We start from the raw sequence: 19,037 nt of genomic DNA on the forward strand, positions 1-19,037 counted from the left end.
TGTAAATGTAAAAATCCTAAACTAAATATTAATAAAACTGAATCCAGCAATGTGTAGTAAAATAAGTTCATACAACATGTACAAGCATGGCTTAATTAAGAAAAGCTATTAACATAACTCATCACATTCACAGAGTAAAGGAGAAACATGATACCATTTTTTTCCCATAGATGTAGAAAAGGCATTTAATAAACCCTAATAGCCAAAAATGATTTTGAAATACAAAACCTTAGAAAACTTGAAATAGACATAAATATCCTTAGCCTGATAAAGAGCGTCTACTGAAACCTATAGTAAACATACACTTAGTGTTGAAGTATCCCTTGTACTGCCTGTGTGTGGAATTCCCTCTGTATCTGGCACCTGAGAATTGTTCTTTCTTTTAATCGTGGCTGTTACTTTAAATAAGTGTGTGTGTGTGTGTGTGTGTGCATATGTATATGAATATATATGCTCATACATACACATATCTATGTACTTTTTAGTTTTGTCTATTTACATCCATTTCATGAAGTTTGTGGAGTGGGAAGCTGGGCCAGCTCCGTAGCCATGGTGCTGGAGTTTCTCCCTTAGTGATTTTCTGGGCCTGAAGACCAAGAAACTCTAGAGACCACTTTGGAGGGGGCAACGTAGTGGGATAGCCCCAGAGCTGACTTCTCTCCTACACTGAGGAGTTGCTATGCATGACTTCATATCCTGGCTTCCCTTGGAGAAAACTATTAGTGGTGGATCTGATGTGGATATAAGAATATTGTATGAAACTGTCTTTGATTTTATTTTGCCAGCAGGTTAGATAAAGATCAGCTACTGCCATAGCATTTCCTAAGGAACTGGTATTTTCAAGATTCCCACAGTGACACTGAGATACAAAGGTGAAGATTAGTTGTAACGTTGCCGTCATAACGTTGCCGTCACTGTCACACTTTATTTGACAGCTTTAAAACATGTTTAAAATGCAGTTCTAAGGATTGGGAGTGGGGAGAAGGACGTGTTTTCTAAGGAGCACTTTTTGTGGTAACAAACAAACTTTAAACCCTTCTGTTAGTAAACAAGGGATTCCTGTGCCTATGAAAATTAAAACAAGGCCTGGCAATGTTGAACACAAAGAACAGCCAATAAAGTCTTGACTGTAAGGTCATTTGCATGAAATAAGGCCGTTCTGATGTCAAATCAATACTGTATTGTGTATTTCCCATAGCAGATATTGAGATATGGATCTGCTGTAGTAGGAACAGGAATGTCATCAGGAAATATCAGTTCAGACAAATGTGGGTTTCCACCAACAGGGAAAGAGCTGGACCTGGTGTGATCTGTCTCCCTTCTTGATGAAAGTGTCAGATCAGAAATGAATATTCATGTGGCCCTTGGAAAGTGAGAAGGAGAAATCAATAAGCTAAATGTCCAACCTAATAATAGAACTGTTTTCTCCAATGCGAGTGTTTTTCTCTTGAAGTTGGTATTTCTGTCCTTGATCCGTCGGTGATGCTATTTAGAGATGCAACAAAAGATTTCATAGAAAAGCAAAGGTTGGTTCCATTGTTCTGGAATAAGGGTTATGTCAACTTGGTTCTATCTAAGCATGTCACTGGAAGTCTGGTTCACATTTAAAGTTTTCCTTAATTCCAAGAAACAATCTAGACCCTTTGAAGCTTTAGCAAAAGAGTACCAGGTAAAAAAAGAAATCCCACTTGTAAAGTCCTAGTTTGCAATTCATTTGTCCTGGCATCTTGCAAAAACAACCCAATCTCTGTATATCTCTATACATTGGTGTGTATGATAATATCTTTATTTTTATTTGTAGAGATTTTACACAGGATATAATAGGTGGCAGAAACGTTTTGGCAGATGGGGTCAGAATGTGAAGGCAATTCCGTCCATATAAGAATTTTGGTGCTTGTTTAAATTTAATAGACTCGCTTCTCCTAACCTCTCAGGAGTCTCAGGAAGTCTGCTGCCATTCATGCACATAAGGCCTCAGAAGAGAACCTCTACTGTCTCCCCAAAACCTTTTTTTTTTTTTTTTTTTTTTTTAATAAACTTGCTGACATTGGCCAGTTTCAAGAGCATGGTAGATTCATGATCCATCAGCCTGGTTTCTGAATGGAAACCGAATGAGTTACTTGTATTGTTTGTTCCTACCTTTTCCAGGCACCTTTTAAAAATGAACAAGAGCAGCTCTGATTTGGAAAAAGTGAGCCAGGGCTCTGCAGAGAGCCTTAGCCCATCCTTCAGGGGTGTCCACGTCAGCTTCACCACCGGCTCCACGGACAGCCTGGCCTCAGACTCCAGGACCTGCAGCGATGGAGGTAACAAACTTGACCTTGACGGAGAGGCTTAGATTCTCCTGGACCTTCCAGACCAGTCGTGGGTTACTTGCAGGATTTGGAAGGGCTGAGCAAGGACTACTGTCTTGGTCCTGCTTTCTCAATGAAGTAGACTCCTCCAGGGAGCTGTTGAAGTAAATTATCTACTGAATGTATGGCAAGCCAACCCATCCATATTGCCCTCTCCAAATTATAAGTGTGTGGACGTGGCAACATGGCGGGAGGAAGATGAGGTTGAAAGGCTCCTGTTCGCTTGGGTAATGAGCCATAATGAGCCATCTATGTACAGGCCTGCTTTCTACTTCTGTCCTCAGGATTAGTCCTAAACCACACATCCTCTCTCTCTCTCTCTCTCTCTCTCTCTCTCTCCCCCCCTCCCCCTCTTGCAACTACATGTGCATGTACGCACATGCACACACTTACTGGACACAGCAGATGTTTACATAATGTTTGCTGAATTAAGCATGAAGACTTCATTAGGCTACCATCTAACCTGCTTTTTGGATTAAGCTCTAAAGCCTATGGGTGGGTCTGTCCTCCATCGGGCATATCCCTAAAAAGGAACTCTTGCTTTTCCATAGTTGTGGCCTGGATGGGTCATATTTAAACCCTCTCACCCTTTCAGCATTCTTTGTGTATGTGTCCTCTCCTGTGTTTCTCTTGGGCATGCGTTAGCGTGTTGGATTTAGACTTGTACTCGCATGACTTCCTTTTTCACTTCTATGGAAGTATTTCTTCTCAGTAGGCAATGACACAGTGGAGGGTTCTATTGCAAATTTACGGTTCTATTGCAACATTTTTCCGCCTAAACGATAGGTACTGCCTGAGACAAAAGTGTGTGTTATAAGTCAGTCTGTGGTGTGTTCTGATGAGAAACCTCTGACAGTTCTTACTTAAAAACAGGAAATATCTTAGTCTTGATTTGGGAGGAATGTAGCAACAACAGATTTTCTTTTTCTGTAGATTTTTCTAGGCTCTTATCTTCTTCCTTTTCCCAGCCCATTGTACAACAAATTCAACAGGCAGATTATTCCATAGAGGGCAGGGCATCTCGACCATGAGCCCGTGTGCTGGTCAGCTCTGATCCACTCTCTTGGGGATTGTAACCACTTCTGGGGAGTGATCTACAATGAACCATCAGCCACCAGCCAGTGGGTGTCAGGAGAACTGGTCTTCATGGCTTCACCACTTTGTTTCTCAGAACCAGTAAATCATGATGTCTGCTCGCAGGGTTCCTAAGAACTAACTAGGAAAGATAAGGTTAAAACACATGGCACATGGGTGGATGGGATACGGTAGGAAATTGGGCAGCCCAGAACATGAGTGCTTCTTGTAAAGGCTTCCAGAAGAGAGAGAAATCAATGAAGGCTGATGGAGGGTTTCAGGAAGACTTTATGAGAACATGGGACTTAGAGATCATATCTGAAATGTGGCCAGAACTGGGGAGATAGCGGGTGAGGAGGAGAGGGCTTTCCAGGTTCCAAAAACAATAAAAGAGAAACAAAGCCGCAGGGATGGCAGTGCACGTGGGAGAAGGATGAGACCAGTCTGATGCGCTTCAATAGACACCGGCAAGGGGAAATGGGACATGAGCTGGTGGGAAGCAGGGGCTGAGTTGTATATGACTCTCACAGCAATCTGTGCAGGTGGGAGACAGAGAGCTGCTGGAGGTTTGTGAGTTCAATGCTGGAGGTTTGTGAGTTCAATGGGGAAACCTATTCAGACATTTTCTCATGTTCTTTTCTGAATAACATGAATTAAAATGAATGCATTGCCATGGTATTCCTTTATCACAAGCTAGTTGTTCAGTGGAAATGCACTTCAAAACTTGGACTCCCAGGTCAACAAGAAGATATGTACCTTGTCACTGAACTCTGGCCCCTGAGAGCCAACCTTTCTATCTTCTGCCCCTGGGCATGGCTCTGTACCCGGAACCATGTTTTGAAACTGGCAAAAGACCAAAGGCATGACATTCTCTCTCTCTCTCTCTTTCTCTCTCTCTCTTTTCCTTTTGATGTCTTTTAAACATTAATCATTAATCTGGAGAATATACAGAACTACTGGTCGTGTAATATGAGAAATCCTTCATTCACTTCTCACCGCTTACCAAGGCAGCTTAGATCTGTTATTGCACAATTATCTTCCAGTCCCATGGGTCCTTAACTCACTTTTATCTTGTAACTGAAATATTTATCCATTGCAACTTTAGTTACTATTTGGCATGTAGCACCTAAGCTGAGAGATTAGATCCAAATAGAAGCAGAAGCAGTTCACACTGAAGTTCTTTGAAACTTGCATGTAGTGTCTGCCTTTCTAATATTATACATTAAGCCAAAAGATACCATTAGACTCTACATTTATTTTGTCAGTAAGAATCGACTAGTGAAAACTTTGCGTTTCATTGACTTTTTCCATCCATAGTATAGGCTGGCCTGAATGAGTGGAGGAAAAAGTCATTCCAGGGCATATCATGATAGTAGTTTGTGTAAACTTCTTGGAAATGTAATAGCATTAATGGCTAAAGTTAGTGATTCAGGTTTTATGGCGGGAGGGGCGAAGGAGTGGAGGGTGGGGGTGGTGGCAGGGCGGGGAAGGTTTTAGTTGTATAAGGAAAACCTAATCGAAATCTCTATCTCTGTTACATTTTTAAAACAGGTGTTTATTCTAAATGTTTCAGTGGCAAAATGCCACTTTTGTATCAACGTTAATTTTGCCTCTTTATACTTGTATCAGGGTTAATGGCTAAAGTTAGTGATTCAAGTTTTATGGGGGGGATGGTTTTAGCTGTGTAAGGAAAACCTAATCAAAATCTCTAACTTTGTTACATTTTTAAAACAGGTGTTTGTTCTAAATGTTACAGTGGCAAAATGCCACTTTTGTATCAATGTTAATTTCACCTCTTTATACTTGTATCAGACTTCATATTCCTCCAGTGCATCTGTTATCCCATTTGTCCAAGTCAGTTGAACAGCCAGTCAACTCAGTGCAAGGAAAATTGGTCGAAGCAGTTGTTTGGTGTATGCTTGGTTTAGGAGGGGCAGACTGCATGTGTCCGGACAGATCCATGAAGGCTGCCAAGGGGAAGGTTTTTGTAGGGAATGGATGGTTGGATGTGTGAGGGAAATGATGATCAGAAATGGTCATCAGGAGACCCTTCTGCTTTAAGTGGTTACTTGTAAATATGCAAACCTAATGTCTCCTTGAGATAATTTCCCTCTTTGATGTAGGATAACATTAAAATTCAGTTCAGCAGTTCAGCAAACATTTCTGAATGCCAGGAGATTAGAGGAGATTAGAGAGTTCTCTGTTGAACTGAAACCATTGGCACCAGCAATAGATAAGAGGTCTGAAAATACAGTTCATATAGATATTCTCACTTGCATGAATACGTGAACCAGGGCAGTGACATCATTCTTATTTTTATAGCTGGCAAACCAGAGATACAGAACACTAATTAAATATATTGACGGTAGTCAGCTGGTTTTTCTCAATAAGCTGACTACTACTGGCAAATTTTTAAAAAATGTATATTAATTCAGTCATTCATTTGACAGATACTGTTGAGTGCAAACTCTGTGCTGGGTACAATTTTAGATGCTGAAGTTTCAGTAATGGAAATAATTCCCAGTCCCTTCAAGGGGCTTACATTCTGGTAGGGAGAGATAGACAATAAGAAAGATAAGATGTAAAGTAGCTACTGGTCAGAGGGGCAGTGAGTGCTGGGAGAAAAATCAAGCCAGGAACAGGGTGGGGAGGGATAGGAGTGCCCCAAAGGAAAAAAACATTTATTTTTAAAAAAATTTTCTGTGGCCTAAGCCATAATATCACTGAAGTGAAGCTTCAACCTAACTTAAACTTTCCTCATTAAACTGAATTTTAAATCATATATTAATGCTCCAATAAAGTTAATACATTTCTTATAAAAATTCAAACAATGGAGAAAGGTTAAAATGAAAAGTCAGTTTTCTGACACCCCATCCCAGCTCCTACCATCACTTTTAAGATTGTTTTCTGTATCATCCCAAAAATGTGTATCCATATGTCAAATGTAAAATTCAGTTCTACACATGTTTGCACTTCACATATCTTAAGGCCTTTCAAATCAGCACACCTAGAACTGCCTCGTTTTTCAAAATTGCTGCTTATTTTTTCATTGTATGAATTGGCTATAAATCCCTCTCTTGCTGATGCATGACTAGGCTGATTTTTGCAAGACTTACAGTAAGACTCTGTGCCATACATTGGCATGATTTGGTGAGCAAATCTATAAGCTAAATCCTTAGAAGAAAAGGAACTGACATATCAAACTGTATGTGTATTTTAAATAGATATCACCAAAGTATCCTCTAAAAATGTCAATTTACTTTCCATCACAGCATCTGAAAAGTGCTTTTTTTTTTTTTTTTTCTGACAGAGTCTTGCTCTGTTGCCCAGGCTGGAGTGGCACAATCTCTGCTCACTGCAAGCCCCACCTCCAGGGTTCAAACAATTCTCCTGCCTCAGCAGCTAGGACTGCAGGCATGCCACCATGCCTGGCTAATTTTTGTATTTTTAGTAGAGACGGAATTTCGTCATGTTGGCCAGGTTGGTCTCAAACTCCTGACCTCAAGTGATCCGCTCACCTCGGCCTCCCAAAGTGCTGGGATTATAGGCATGAGCCACCCCGCCCGGCATGGAAAGTGCTTTGAATTAACTTTTAATTTTACGAACTCAGAAGAAAACCCTTAATGATTATGTTATAACAGGAGATTGAAAGATCACAATTCCAGGACCACATGTGAGCTGTAGGCAGGGCATTCGAGGTACCTAGAGCCTGTTTTCCAAAGCGAGGCAGAGCTTTCTCTTCTTTTGCATGTAAATCACATTCACATCTTGATTATTGTTTCCTGGGATGATTAAGTGGTCTGGAGAGACTCCTCACAAATGCCACATTTTCCATCCAGTTATAAAATGCTGATAACCTGCTTCCAGTTTCAGAACACGTTTAGCTTCTTGAAAAAAGCAAAGGTTGCTTTTAAAGAAATGCTTTTTTTTTTTTTCTTTTTTTTTTGTGAGATGGAGTCTCACTCAGTCACCAAGGCTGGAGTGCAGTGGTGCAACTCCAGGAGTGCCCACTGCAACCTCCACTTCCAGGCTCAAGTGATTCTTTGCCTCAGCCTCCTGAGTAGCTGGGATTACAGGTGCACACACCACTATACCCAGCTAATTTTTGTATTTTTAGTAGAGATGGGGTTTCACCATGTTGGCCAGGCTGTTCTCAAACTCCTGACCTCAGGTGATCTGCCTGCCTCAGCTCCCCAAAATACCGGGATTGCAGGCGTGAGTCACCGAGCCCGGCCTGCTTTGCTTTTTGTTTTTGTTTTTTTCTATATTTAATGTTGAGCCTGCTCTGATTGTGGAACCAAACAAGAGGTTGCAACACTTGCCTTCAGAGGAACAAGTCCATGTAAAGCCAAAGCATCCCTCGGTCCCACCCTTCATACTCTCTGATGCAGGAATAGTTAATTGGGGTTGGCAGAAACCTGCATGACAGCCACTTCCTGGGTGATATTGGCAAGGTGCCCGTGCAGATGGCTTTAGTTTTCTCACCTCTCACATGAGGGAATTGCACTAGGGCCACAGGGCACAGGGTATGGGTAAGGTTTTCTGCCTCCATATTCCACTTGCTTTACCTTACTTAAAGTTGGAGAATGGTCAAACATAAAAGCTAAAGGCTTGGGGAAACTTAGTTGGGACACTGCTCTTTGCTTTTGCATTTGTTCCGATGCAGCTGCTATCAGACAGCAGAGCTGTGCACAGAAAGAGCCAAAACAGGACTGACCACTTCCTCTGTCAACTCAGCTCTCATTTTGGCTGCAGAGAATAATGAAAGTGCCTATTAAAACCCAGCGAGAAGAGAGGACTCTATAATAAGGAAAACCTCAGAGTACCATGTTTGAACTTCTGGCCTGCATTTCTGCAGAGAGGTTAAGCTGTTCTTCTCAACCACTGAAATCCTGATTTCTCGTCTCTGCTTTCTAAATATAATGACACCAAACTAGTGCACTTTCCCTTGGTCTTTTTAAGATCTCATCCAGTGCAGCATATGTGATATGTAGTTTCCCACTAGAAACGCTTTCTTTTCCCTGAAGCACATTCACTAAAGGCATGGAGCGTGTTGTACTGTATAGCCAGGAACTTCCTTTATATGCAGAATTGGAAATTGGAAGGAAAACTTAGGACCTGGGGTTCGGAGCCCTCTGGCCCAATTAGCATGCAAAATTATTAAAAACCTGCAAACGAGGCAACTGAGTCATAGGCCAAGGTCCCAGAAAAATGTTCTCCCCTCTTAGCCATTTTACACCCTTAATTGTAAGGCAGAATTTGGAAACAGCAGTCCAACACCAGCATCAAACCAGGATGTGTTTGAATTAGTCTCATGTCCCATGGGACATCCAAGAATATGGGCTGTTGGCTAAAGTTGTGGATGGATTTTTTAGGCAGACGTTTCTGAACCCGTGGTTTGCCTGTGAATTTGGAACTACTTTAGGTGTCAGGGTGTATTTGTTCCATGTTCTTTCCGGCTTTCCTAATCCAGAATGTGGCAGCTGCTGCAAACAGTAAGAATCCAGAATGTGGCAGCTGCTGCAAACAGTAAGAATCCAGAATGTGGCAGCTGCTGCAAACAGTAAGAATCCAGAATGTGGCAGCTGCTGCAAACAGTAAGAATCCAGAATGTGACAGCTGCTGCAAACAGTAAGAATCCAGAATGTGGCAGCTGCTGCAAACAGTAAGAATCCAGAATGTGGCAGCTGCTGCAGACAGTAAGAACACAGCTGCTGCGTTGCCTAAGGCCGTGTTTATGGAGAGATAGTTCCCCAGGTACGAGTCAAGATAATTAGCCAGAGGAGGTCTTTAGGAGTGCCTGCAAATTCCATAGAAGACAGCTACCATTTGCCATGTAGTGGAGAAATCAGTTTCATCTACAAGGGCTGCATGTTAACATCTATTTCAAAGTATCCCCAAGAATTAACACCTGAGAAACTATAGGATCCTCAGAGGCCTGGAGTGGCCTGGAGGCGGTGATGCAGGGGTGGGGGCTCCAAGAGTTAATTCTGACCTCTCACGAGCTGTAATTCCACACCTGGAGAGCTTTAGGGATCTGTAAGCTCAGAGGAAGGATGCATTAGGTTGGAATGTAGTATCTTATCATAGAACCAGGCACATCTTTTCTGAATACAAAAATCATAATAGGCCGGGCACAGTGGCTCACGCCTGGAATCCCAGCACTTCAGGAGGCCAAGGTGGGTGGATCACCTGAAGGTCAGGAGTTCAAGACCAGCCTGGCCAACATGTTGAAACCCCGTTTCCACTAAAAATACAAAAAATTAGCTGGGCATGATGGTGGGTGCTTGTAATCCCAGCTACTTGGGAGGCTGATGCAGGAGAATCACTTGAACCTGGGAGGCGGAGTTTGCAGTGAGCTAAGATCCCACCATTGCACTCCAGCCTGGGCAACAAGAGCAACACTTCGTCCAAAAAAAAAAAAAAAATCGTAATATGCGTAGATAATACCCAGTTATCCCTGTAAAGTCCACATTTCAGGGAGCTGTATTTCACCTGATGAGGTTTGTGTAGCTACATGCCTTTACATCTGCTGGGCAAGGGCGTGGGTAGGGAATGTTTGGGTATGCAGTGCTAGCCCCTGATGAGTATGTGCATAATGCAGCAAGTACTGAGTTTGGTGCCCCAAACTCATAGCCATCTAAGAAATAAAGAAAAATTAATCAGCACGTGTGCTAATCCTTGAAGTCAAGCTTCCCTCCTAATACATAGTATCCCTTGTCAGATTTACCCAGTAAATGATAGGTAAGTAGTGAAAGGGTATAGATCTGATCAAAGTCACTGACTAACACCTCCCACAGGAAAGCAAGAGAAAACAGAAGGAAGGAGAAAATCGCTTCCTTCCAGCTGCCTGAACACACGAAGTGTTTTTTGTGCTCAGACCTACCATACAGTCTAAAGCAGAACCTCTTGATTCTCTTTGGTCATCTAGGGAATTAGAAGTGTTACTGATTATGTTGCTAAAAGATCCCTGGTCTCCTCACAGATTGGAAAAATATACCAGTGGCAATTTGTGGGAACTAGAGATAGAAGGAAGAACAATTGAAGCAAGATAACGATCTGCCTAGAGCTATTTGATTTCAGGGGCAGCTTTGAGATAAAATGCATGTTTAGAGAGGTTGAAAATGGAGAGAGCAGCTGAATGTATAGACTATTAGCGCTGCAAGGGGCCTTCACAATGATGTCATTGGCCATTTTCTAAAGGAGGAAACTCAGGCGGGGCAGGCTGACAGCTGGTAAAGTGTTCACTCCACTGCTCATCCTCAAATTGGGGCCGAAGCAAAAAGGGGCATACTGGTGGCATCAGGAGAGCCTTGTAGTAAAGACGAGGAAGACAAAACCAATAGACATGGGGAGATAAGCCTAAGGTTTAAAGAAGAGACCAGCCAGGAAACCAATCTGTTATGAACCTCCCTGACCAACTGGACTGGGGATGGGAAGGAGTCCTGAACGTAGGCAGGTTGTCCTTGTCTCTGAGGGTACTGATGAAAGCATTGACCAGGGCTCTGATCACACCCCCCTCCCATCCCCCAGCCTCAGCTTCTGTCATGTTGATGATAAATTGAGAATCAAATGCCTTGCTGGTGACGGTTTCTGCTGCCCAGAATGCAGAAAGGTCAGGAAGTGGATGTGTACTCACGGCTCCCTTTTCTCCTGCTCATCAGGCTGGGAGTTTGGTGGTTGAGGCTTACAGTCCTTTGAGAGCCCCATAAGTAGGTGGTCTTGCCCTCCCTTTTTTATCCAGGAGATGGCAAGTGATCCTCCTCCTCCTCTCAGCCTCTTCTGCTAGAGGGAGGAGGGAGAGGAAGTGAATCATCTGCCCTAGCCTCCGTTTGTCCCCGTTGCTTTCCTGGGGAGCGTGGGATGGGGAGACCTGTGGACTGCAGGGTTTCAGCACCTGTGCTGAAATCACAAAATTTCAGTGCTGAAATCACTGCCATCTGGATCTTCCTTCCTCTGGCTTGCTATTTCTTGTGCATCCTCCATTCTGACTATTGAGGGGAAAATTCGTGGGCATATAAAAGTGACTGGTCCAGACTGCACCATCACTGCTTGATTTATTATTAACTTTAGCCCTCCTGGAAGGGGTGTAAATCATTCACTCAGCCTTGCTGCCAGGGCCCCCGCCTGTCATTAGCAAATGGGAAGGACAACTCCCTACGATCTTGATGAACCACAGGGAAACAAAGATTGCTTACTGCAGATGGGAAAGTGGGCAAGGGGAGCTTAAGAAACACGGCGCTCCCCTCTTGAATTTCTTTTTCACTTGCGACAGTCTCACTCTGTAGCCCAGGTGGGAGTGTGGTGGCACAATCTCGGCTCACTGCAATTTCTGCCTCCTGGGTTCAAGCGATCCTCTCCCCTCAGCCTCCTGAGTAGCTGGGATTATAGGCGTGCACCACCACGCCCAGCTAATTTTTGTATCTTTTGTAGAGTTGGGGGTTCGCCATGTTGCCCAGGCTGGTCTCGAACTCCTGAGCTTAAGTGGTCCTCCCGCCTTGGCCTCCAAAGTGCTGAGATTACAGGCATAAGCCACCGTGCCCAGTTCCTCTTGAGTTTATGATAGATGATAGAGCCCAGGAGGATATTGGTGCAGAGACCCCACAGTCTTGTTCAGCTGCCCAGCGCTTTTCTTTGCATGAACCCATTGGTTCTCAGCTCCTGTGTTCAACAGGTTGCATGTGCTGAGTTTGTCCTCCTGTGAGCGTTGCATTCAAGGTTTTGCCCTGCCATCGCTCACTAATGCAGCCTCGGTCACTGAGGCTGGGGCATGAATGTCAGCCCATGGCCATCCATCTTGCTCCCTAGAGAGACCCTCCTCCCTGTGCAGCAGCAGAAATAGGGAGACCCAGTCTTCATCTGAGCGGTTTGCAACTGGTGTTTGAGCCTCAGGGGTCTATTCTGCTCCCTCTTGGGTTGGAGAAAGCAGAGAAGGGCTCAGTGTGAGCTAGAGGGTTATTAATTGTTCAGGAGAAGCCCTGGAAATGTCCTGTGCACCTGAGTGAGGTGACACAAGACTCATAATTTGCTTCCTTTGGGGCCTTCTACCCTTCGTCTGCTCCTATGCATTTGTTCTGCCTTTTTGTTGTTTGTTTTCTGGTCCCACTGCCAAGGTGTGGAAAGACATAGAGGCACTCCATGCTCTGCCATTAGGGTGATGTGGCACGGAGAACTCAATGAGGGGTACACATCCTAAGTACGTATTTTCTTAGGGCTGCAACCCATTATTATCATTATTATTTTTAGATGAAGTTTCACTCTGTCAGGCTGAAGTGTAGTGGCTCAATCTTGGCTCACTGCAACCTCCGTCTCCTAGGCTCAAACGATTCTCCTGCCTCAGACTTCTTAGTAGCTGGGATTACAGGCACACACCACCACGCCCAGCTAATTTTTGTATTTTTAGTAGACATGGGATTTCACCATGTTGGCCAGGCTGGTCTCAAACTCCTGACCTCAAGTGATCCATCCACCTCACCCTCCCAAAGTGCTGGGATTACAGGTGTGAGCCACCACACCCAGTCTGCAAGCCATATTTCTTTCATATTTTAACCCTCAAGATAATAGGATGCATTTTACAGACTATGAATATGACTTATTATTTCTTTTATCCCCCTAAAAGCTGTTATTAAAATAGCAGATAACACTTTAGAGCTGTCCTGAGAATACAGGAAATGAGTATTATTTCAGTTTGCCCTTTGCTCTAATAGTGTATATCTCATATATATATATATTTTTAACTTAAACTCTTCTTTCATTGTGAAGCCACTATTTTATATCTTGATGCCAAGACTGAGGTCAGCCCTCACCTTTGTAGAGACTGGACCTTCATCTCACCATTCTGTGCGCTACTTAGAAAGGTTTTCTGATTGTCCCCATGCCCTGCAGACACCTGTGGCCCTGATTGAACCTTTGCCCAGGCAGACTCTTTAGCCATCTGCACCACTCTGGAAACTGTGGGGCCTTGAAAAGACTCACTTTTCTTTAAGATCCATTTCCTTTTTCTAAAATCATGACCTTCCTGCTTTCTAAAATCTCTGTGGGCCTGCCTTACCCACTAAGCCAGCAGGGTATGCATGAAATCTCCAGGGACTGCATACTAAAAAGGGAGATTTTTTTTTTTTTTTTGAGATGGAGTCTCGCTCTTGTTTCCCAGTCTAGATTGCAGGGATGCGATCTCAGCTCACTGCAACTTCCTCCTCCCGGGTTCAAGTGATTCTCCTGCCTCAGCCTCCTGAGTAGCTGGGATTACAGGCATCTGCCACCATGCCCGGCTAGTTTTTGTATTTTTAATAGAGATGGGGGTTTCGCCATGTTGGCCAGGCTGGTCTCGAACTCCTGACCTCAGGTGATCTGCCCACCTTGGCCTCCTGGGATTGCAAGCATGAGCCGCCATGCCCAGCCAAAAGGGAGAATTTTACCATTGGCCAATTACACCCTCTATAAACCTGACTGTTAAAAAATTCCACTGAAACCACACATGTTCAAGTTTGTTATTGCTGTTGCAGCATTGTTTGCAAAATATTGGAAACAATTTAAGTGTCCATCAAAAAGGGATGCTTAAATAAATTATGATACTTACATATGATGATATATTATGGTAAGACTGTTTAAAATAATTAAATAGATCTGCATATTTGATTAAAAAGTCTCTCCAAGATGTGAAAGAAAAGCGTTATTCCAAACAGTAGCTGCTGTTTGCTCTTTTCCGTGTAATTGTGTGTGTGTGTGTGTGTGTGTGTGCGTGTGCACATTTGTTTGGATTATTGGAGGGATGCATGAAACACTGCTGGCAGTGGTTTCCTCTGATAAGAGAGGCTGGGTGCTGAGGGACATGCTAGGAGGAAGACTTAATTGTCAATCTATACCTTTTTTGCATTTTCACTTTTTCCACTGTGCATATATTGTCTATTCGAGAAATAGAAAGGAAGTAAAATAAAATCAATTGCTTTGACCAAATAAATAAATAAAGGAAAAAAAGTCTGCAGGATCCTGGAATTGAGTGGCATTGCTTGGCCTGATGGTTTCTGTCTCTCCTCTTCAGGTCCCTCGTCTGAGCTGGCTCACTCGCCCACCAACAGCGGGAAGAAGCTCTTTGCTCCCGTTCCATTTCCTTCAGGCTCCACTGAGGATGTGTCCCCCCGTGGACCCCGGCAACCCCCTCCACTCCCCCAGAAAAAGATAGTGAGCCGGGCAGCCTCTTCGCCGGATGGCTTCTTCTGGACCCAAGGCTCCCCCAAGCCCCAAACAGCAAGCCCCAAACTGAATCTAAGCCACTCAGAAACCAACGTCCACGACGAGTCTCACTTTAGCTCTTCGTTGAGCCCCGGGAACCGCCACCATGCTGTCTTCTCCTCTTCTGATCCTCTGGAGAAAGCTTTCAAAGGCAGTGGCCACTGGGTTCCAGCAGCAGGGCTGGCGGGCAACAGAGGTGGCTGTGGGAGCCCTGGCCTCCAGTGCAAAGGGACCCCATCCGCCTCGTCCTCCCAGCTGAGTGTGTCCAGTCAAGCCTCCACCGGGAGCACCCAGTTTCAGCTGCACGGTCTCCTAAGCAACATCAGCAGCAAGGAGGGCACCTACGCCAAGCTGGGGGGACTCTACACCCAGTCCCTGGCCCGCCTTGTAGCCAAATGTGAGGACCTCTTCATGGGCGGCCAGAAAAAGGAGCTCCACTTCAATGAGAATAACTGGTCACTCTTCAAGCTGACTTGTAACAAACCCTGCTGTGACTCGGGGGATGCCATTTATTACTGTGCCACCTGCTCTGAGGACCCCGGCAGCACCTATGCTGTGAAAGTAGGTACCACTTCCTCTTTCCATTCTGCTGTGCCACTGGCTAGTGCTGGCTTGGGCAGAACTGTGGCTTGAGCAAGTCATTTCTCCTGTCTGGGCATTAGCGGGGGAGTTGATTCCTAAGCATTCTTTTTTCTTTTTTCTTTTTTTTTTTTTTTTTTTGAGACAGCGTCTCGCGCTGTCCCCCAGGCTGGAGTGCAGTGGCACGATCTCGGCTCACTGTAAGCTCCGCCTCCTGGGTTCACGCCATTCTCCCGCCTCAGCCTCCCGAGTAGCTGGGACTGCAGGCGCCCGCCACCTCGCCCGGCTAGTTTTTTTGTATTTTTTAGTAGAGACGGGGTTTCACTGTGTTAGCCAGGATGGTCTCGATCTCCTGACCTCGTGATCCGCCCGTCTTGGCCTCCCAAAGTGCTGGGATTACAGGCTTGAGCCACCGTGCCCGGCCTTCTTTTTTTTTTTTTTTTAAGATGGAGTCTCACTTTGTTGCCCAGGCTGGAGTGCAGTGGCACAATCTTGGCTCACTGCAGCCGCCGCCTCCCACGTTAAAGCGATTCTCCTGCCTCAGCCTCCTGAGTAGCTGGGATTATCTGTGTGCACCACCATGCCCAGCTAATTTTTGTATATTTAGTAGAAATGGGGTTTCGTCATGTTGGCCAGGCTGGTCTCGAACTCCTGACCTCAGATGATCCCCCCCCATCTCGGCCTCCCAAAATGCTGGGATTCCAGGTGTGAGCCACCGCCCCTGACCCCTAAGCATTCTTTTAACACTAAGTGCTCAACAATTTCACTCTCTCTCTGCCCCAGGACATGGTGCAATGAGATTTGTAGTATGAATATAAGACACATTCTGTGCTTTAGCTGAGTTCAGAAAACAGTTGCCTTTTAGTGCAACAGAGAGTTTATTCATGTATTGACCAGGTTTTTATTGCGTGTCTACTATATGCCAGGTACTTTGCCACAATCTGAGTATGTAGGGGTGACTGTAAGCTTCCTTATAGAGCTATGATGTAGTGAGGGAGATGGATAATGAGGTCATTCTTCTAATGTTAGATCCAGAAGGAGCATGCGACCTAGGAATCATCTTGAACAATAATAGTAATAATATCATTTGTGTGAGCCTTCACTCTACAACTAGACTCTTACCTCTAATCCTAACAGTAATCCTACAGGTTAGGTAGGTTTTACAGATGGGGGATCTGAGGCTCAAAGTGGTTACGTAATTTGCCCATAGCTAGCTGGTGACTGAAAGGATTTGAGCTCTGGTGTGTCTGTCTCCAAAGCCTAAGTTATGTCCCTACCAGTGAAGATAAATGAAGCTCAGAGACATTAAGTGACTAGCTGAGGGCAGCACAGCTCTTTAACCTTTGATGCTGGTTCAGGCCTCTTGCTACCCGCACTGCATTGCCCTGTCAGAGTGCAGCTCTGTGTGAGCTAGTTGAGCCATTTGCACCCATTTGGGCCACTGGGGTCTCTACCATGAACTCCAGTCCTTCCTGTGGCCTTATTTCTCATCTTCTTTTGCTGTTCCTTGATTACCTAGTGAGACCCTGGCCCTTCTATAAATGTAGGCTTTTATTGGGAGTCAGGAAGGAGACCCTGAGCTGTCTTCTCTCATCCCCGGTCCTAAGACATCCTTTTTCTGTTTATATGTTAGAAAATTGCAAAGAATAAACTAATTTGAAGTGGCCTTGGTGGGGCAGCTTGCTTACCAACAATTTTCTAAAATAATATTGCTAACATTTAAAAAATAACATTAAATAATATTTAAGTAATAATATTACTACTATTAATATTATTCAGTATATATAAATAATATATAGTAATTACAGTTAATAGTAGTAATAATACTAATGTTCATTATATATTATTTATAATTATTTATTATTTATATGTACTGAATATTATCAATAGTAGTAGTAATAGTATTATTAGAAATAATATGTACTGAATAATATTATTCAGTATCAAGAGACAGCTGGCCTTTCTATTTGGAAGAGGAAAAAGCCTGGTGGAAGGGATTGAATCTCTCTTGCTCATGGGATAGAAAATGAGGTGATCCTTCTGCAAGAAGGAGCCCTTGGGACAAACGGTTTTGTTTTTATTTTTTTATTATTTATTTATTTATTTATTTAGAGACAGAGTCTCGCTCTGTGCCCAGGCTGGAGTGTGTGGTGTGATCTTGGCTCACTGCAACCTCCACCACCCGGGTTCAAGCGATTTTCCTGCCTCAGACTCCTGAGTAACTGGGACCACAGGCGCCCCCCACCACGCCTGGCTAATTTTTGCATTTTCAGTAGAGATGGGGGTTTCACCATATTGGCCTGATTGGTCTTGAACTCCTGACCTTGTGACCCGCCTGCCTCGGCCAAGTCACAAAGTGCTGGGATTATAGGTGGGAGCCACCGTGCCCCGCCACAGTTTTGTTTTTCACATCCATAAATAATTGTGCTGTGCAGCTTGGATTCTAGGGCCCCATATATTCATGCAGAATTAGCCGCATTCTCTAATAAACAACACAAAAGAAATTTAATTTTCCTTAAGAATGTTAAAAACAAGTGTTGCTTCTTATTTCATTAGCAATAGAAGCCACACAGAAACCAAAAGATAAGCCTTAGCCCTCTAAACAAGAGCCGCAGGGGTTTCCTATTTGAATTTGCTGGAGACCGGTAGCTCAAGGACCATCTCTGTGCCACGTGAAAAAGGAAATTTGGAGACTGGCATCCAATATGCAGAGGATGGTAATTCTTGGAACGAGGTGACCAAGAACAATATCAATTTGCAAATGTGCCTGGCCTGGTCACTGGGGCGTGGGCCGTGGGGGCCCTGGAGCATCATCTCGCACGGGCAGCTGTTCCACTTCATTAGCTCTCCAGTCTAGACGAAATACAGTCATCTGGGGATCCGCAAGAGGGGGAGTGGGTCTCCCTCCCCAGCCAGCGAGCTGCTGCCTGTCTGAGACTGAGCGCATTTCATCTGCGCATGTTAAGCAGGGAGCCGGCACTGAAGGCAGACGGAGCCTCATTTGCGATTGCGGAGTTCCAGTTAACAATAGCAGGCTCACACCTGCTCCTTGCTGATGCTGGAACCTACTACCTTGGGCTCAGCGCCCTGCAGCAGTGAGGAGATAAAACTGGTTCTTGTAGCTCCACCGCATGAATAGGTGACAGGAAAAAAAAAAAAAAAAACCATTAGCTGTGTGTGCGTTTTCGAAGCAGTTTCATTTCTCAGCCATCTAGACAGTAATTCCACTTTGGTGATTAGGGACCCGTTTTAAGCTGCTGGGCCTTTTTATTTCACAGACATGATTTAGCCCAGACTTTCGCCTATGAATGAGGCCCTGACTCCAAAGTTTAAATGAGTCCTGGCTCAGCAAAACGTTTGAAACTTGAGCTGAACCAAGGGTCTATGTAAAGTTCTAGAGCTAAAAATCCGAGTGCAGGGCCCCCTGAAAATGAAATGAGGGTGGGGGCGGGGAGTAGGGAGATGGAGATGGAGAAGAAGCCACTCCCCCGCCACCGCCTCTTTCCCCATCCAGTACTGTAGAATGATCTCCGGCGAGGGCCCAGAGCTCACTCACAGGGCTGGTTAGCATGCGCCCTACGCAGCCCTCTCCGTTGCTGGGCTTTGAGGAAGCTGCGGGTCTTGCCAAAGGCCCACTGCACTGATTTTGAAATGCATCCAACCCAGTTGCCATTTACTCTGCTCCTTCATTTACATCTCTGTGCAAAATGTCAGCAGCCTGACTGGAGCTCCAGGTCTCAAGTGTTTGCTGGGCCCTGGCCTTTCATACCCCTGAGAAAAAGGGGCCTTGGAAACTCT

At 44.5% G+C, this 19,037-nt stretch overlaps 1 protein-coding gene across 1 annotated transcript in view; it reads left to right on the plus strand.

The window, feature by feature from the left end:
• The window catches only part of PRAG1 (PEAK1 related, kinase-activating pseudokinase 1), a 74,269-nt gene that overhangs the window by 41,646 nt on the left and 13,586 nt on the right, over positions 1-19,037 (plus strand). The window contains exons 4-5 of the mRNA XM_037983794.2: positions 2,149-2,306; positions 14,470-15,221. Of these exons, the coding sequence (XP_037839722.2) occupies positions 2,149-2,306; positions 14,470-15,221 (910 nt within the window). The remainder of the gene's footprint in view (positions 1-2,148; positions 2,307-14,469; positions 15,222-19,037) is intronic.

The sequence above is a fragment of the Chlorocebus sabaeus genome, chromosome 8 (assembly GCF_047675955.1).
Source record: "Chlorocebus sabaeus isolate Y175 chromosome 8, mChlSab1.0.hap1, whole genome shotgun sequence".
Lineage (NCBI taxonomy): Eukaryota > Metazoa > Chordata > Mammalia > Primates > Cercopithecidae > Chlorocebus > Chlorocebus sabaeus.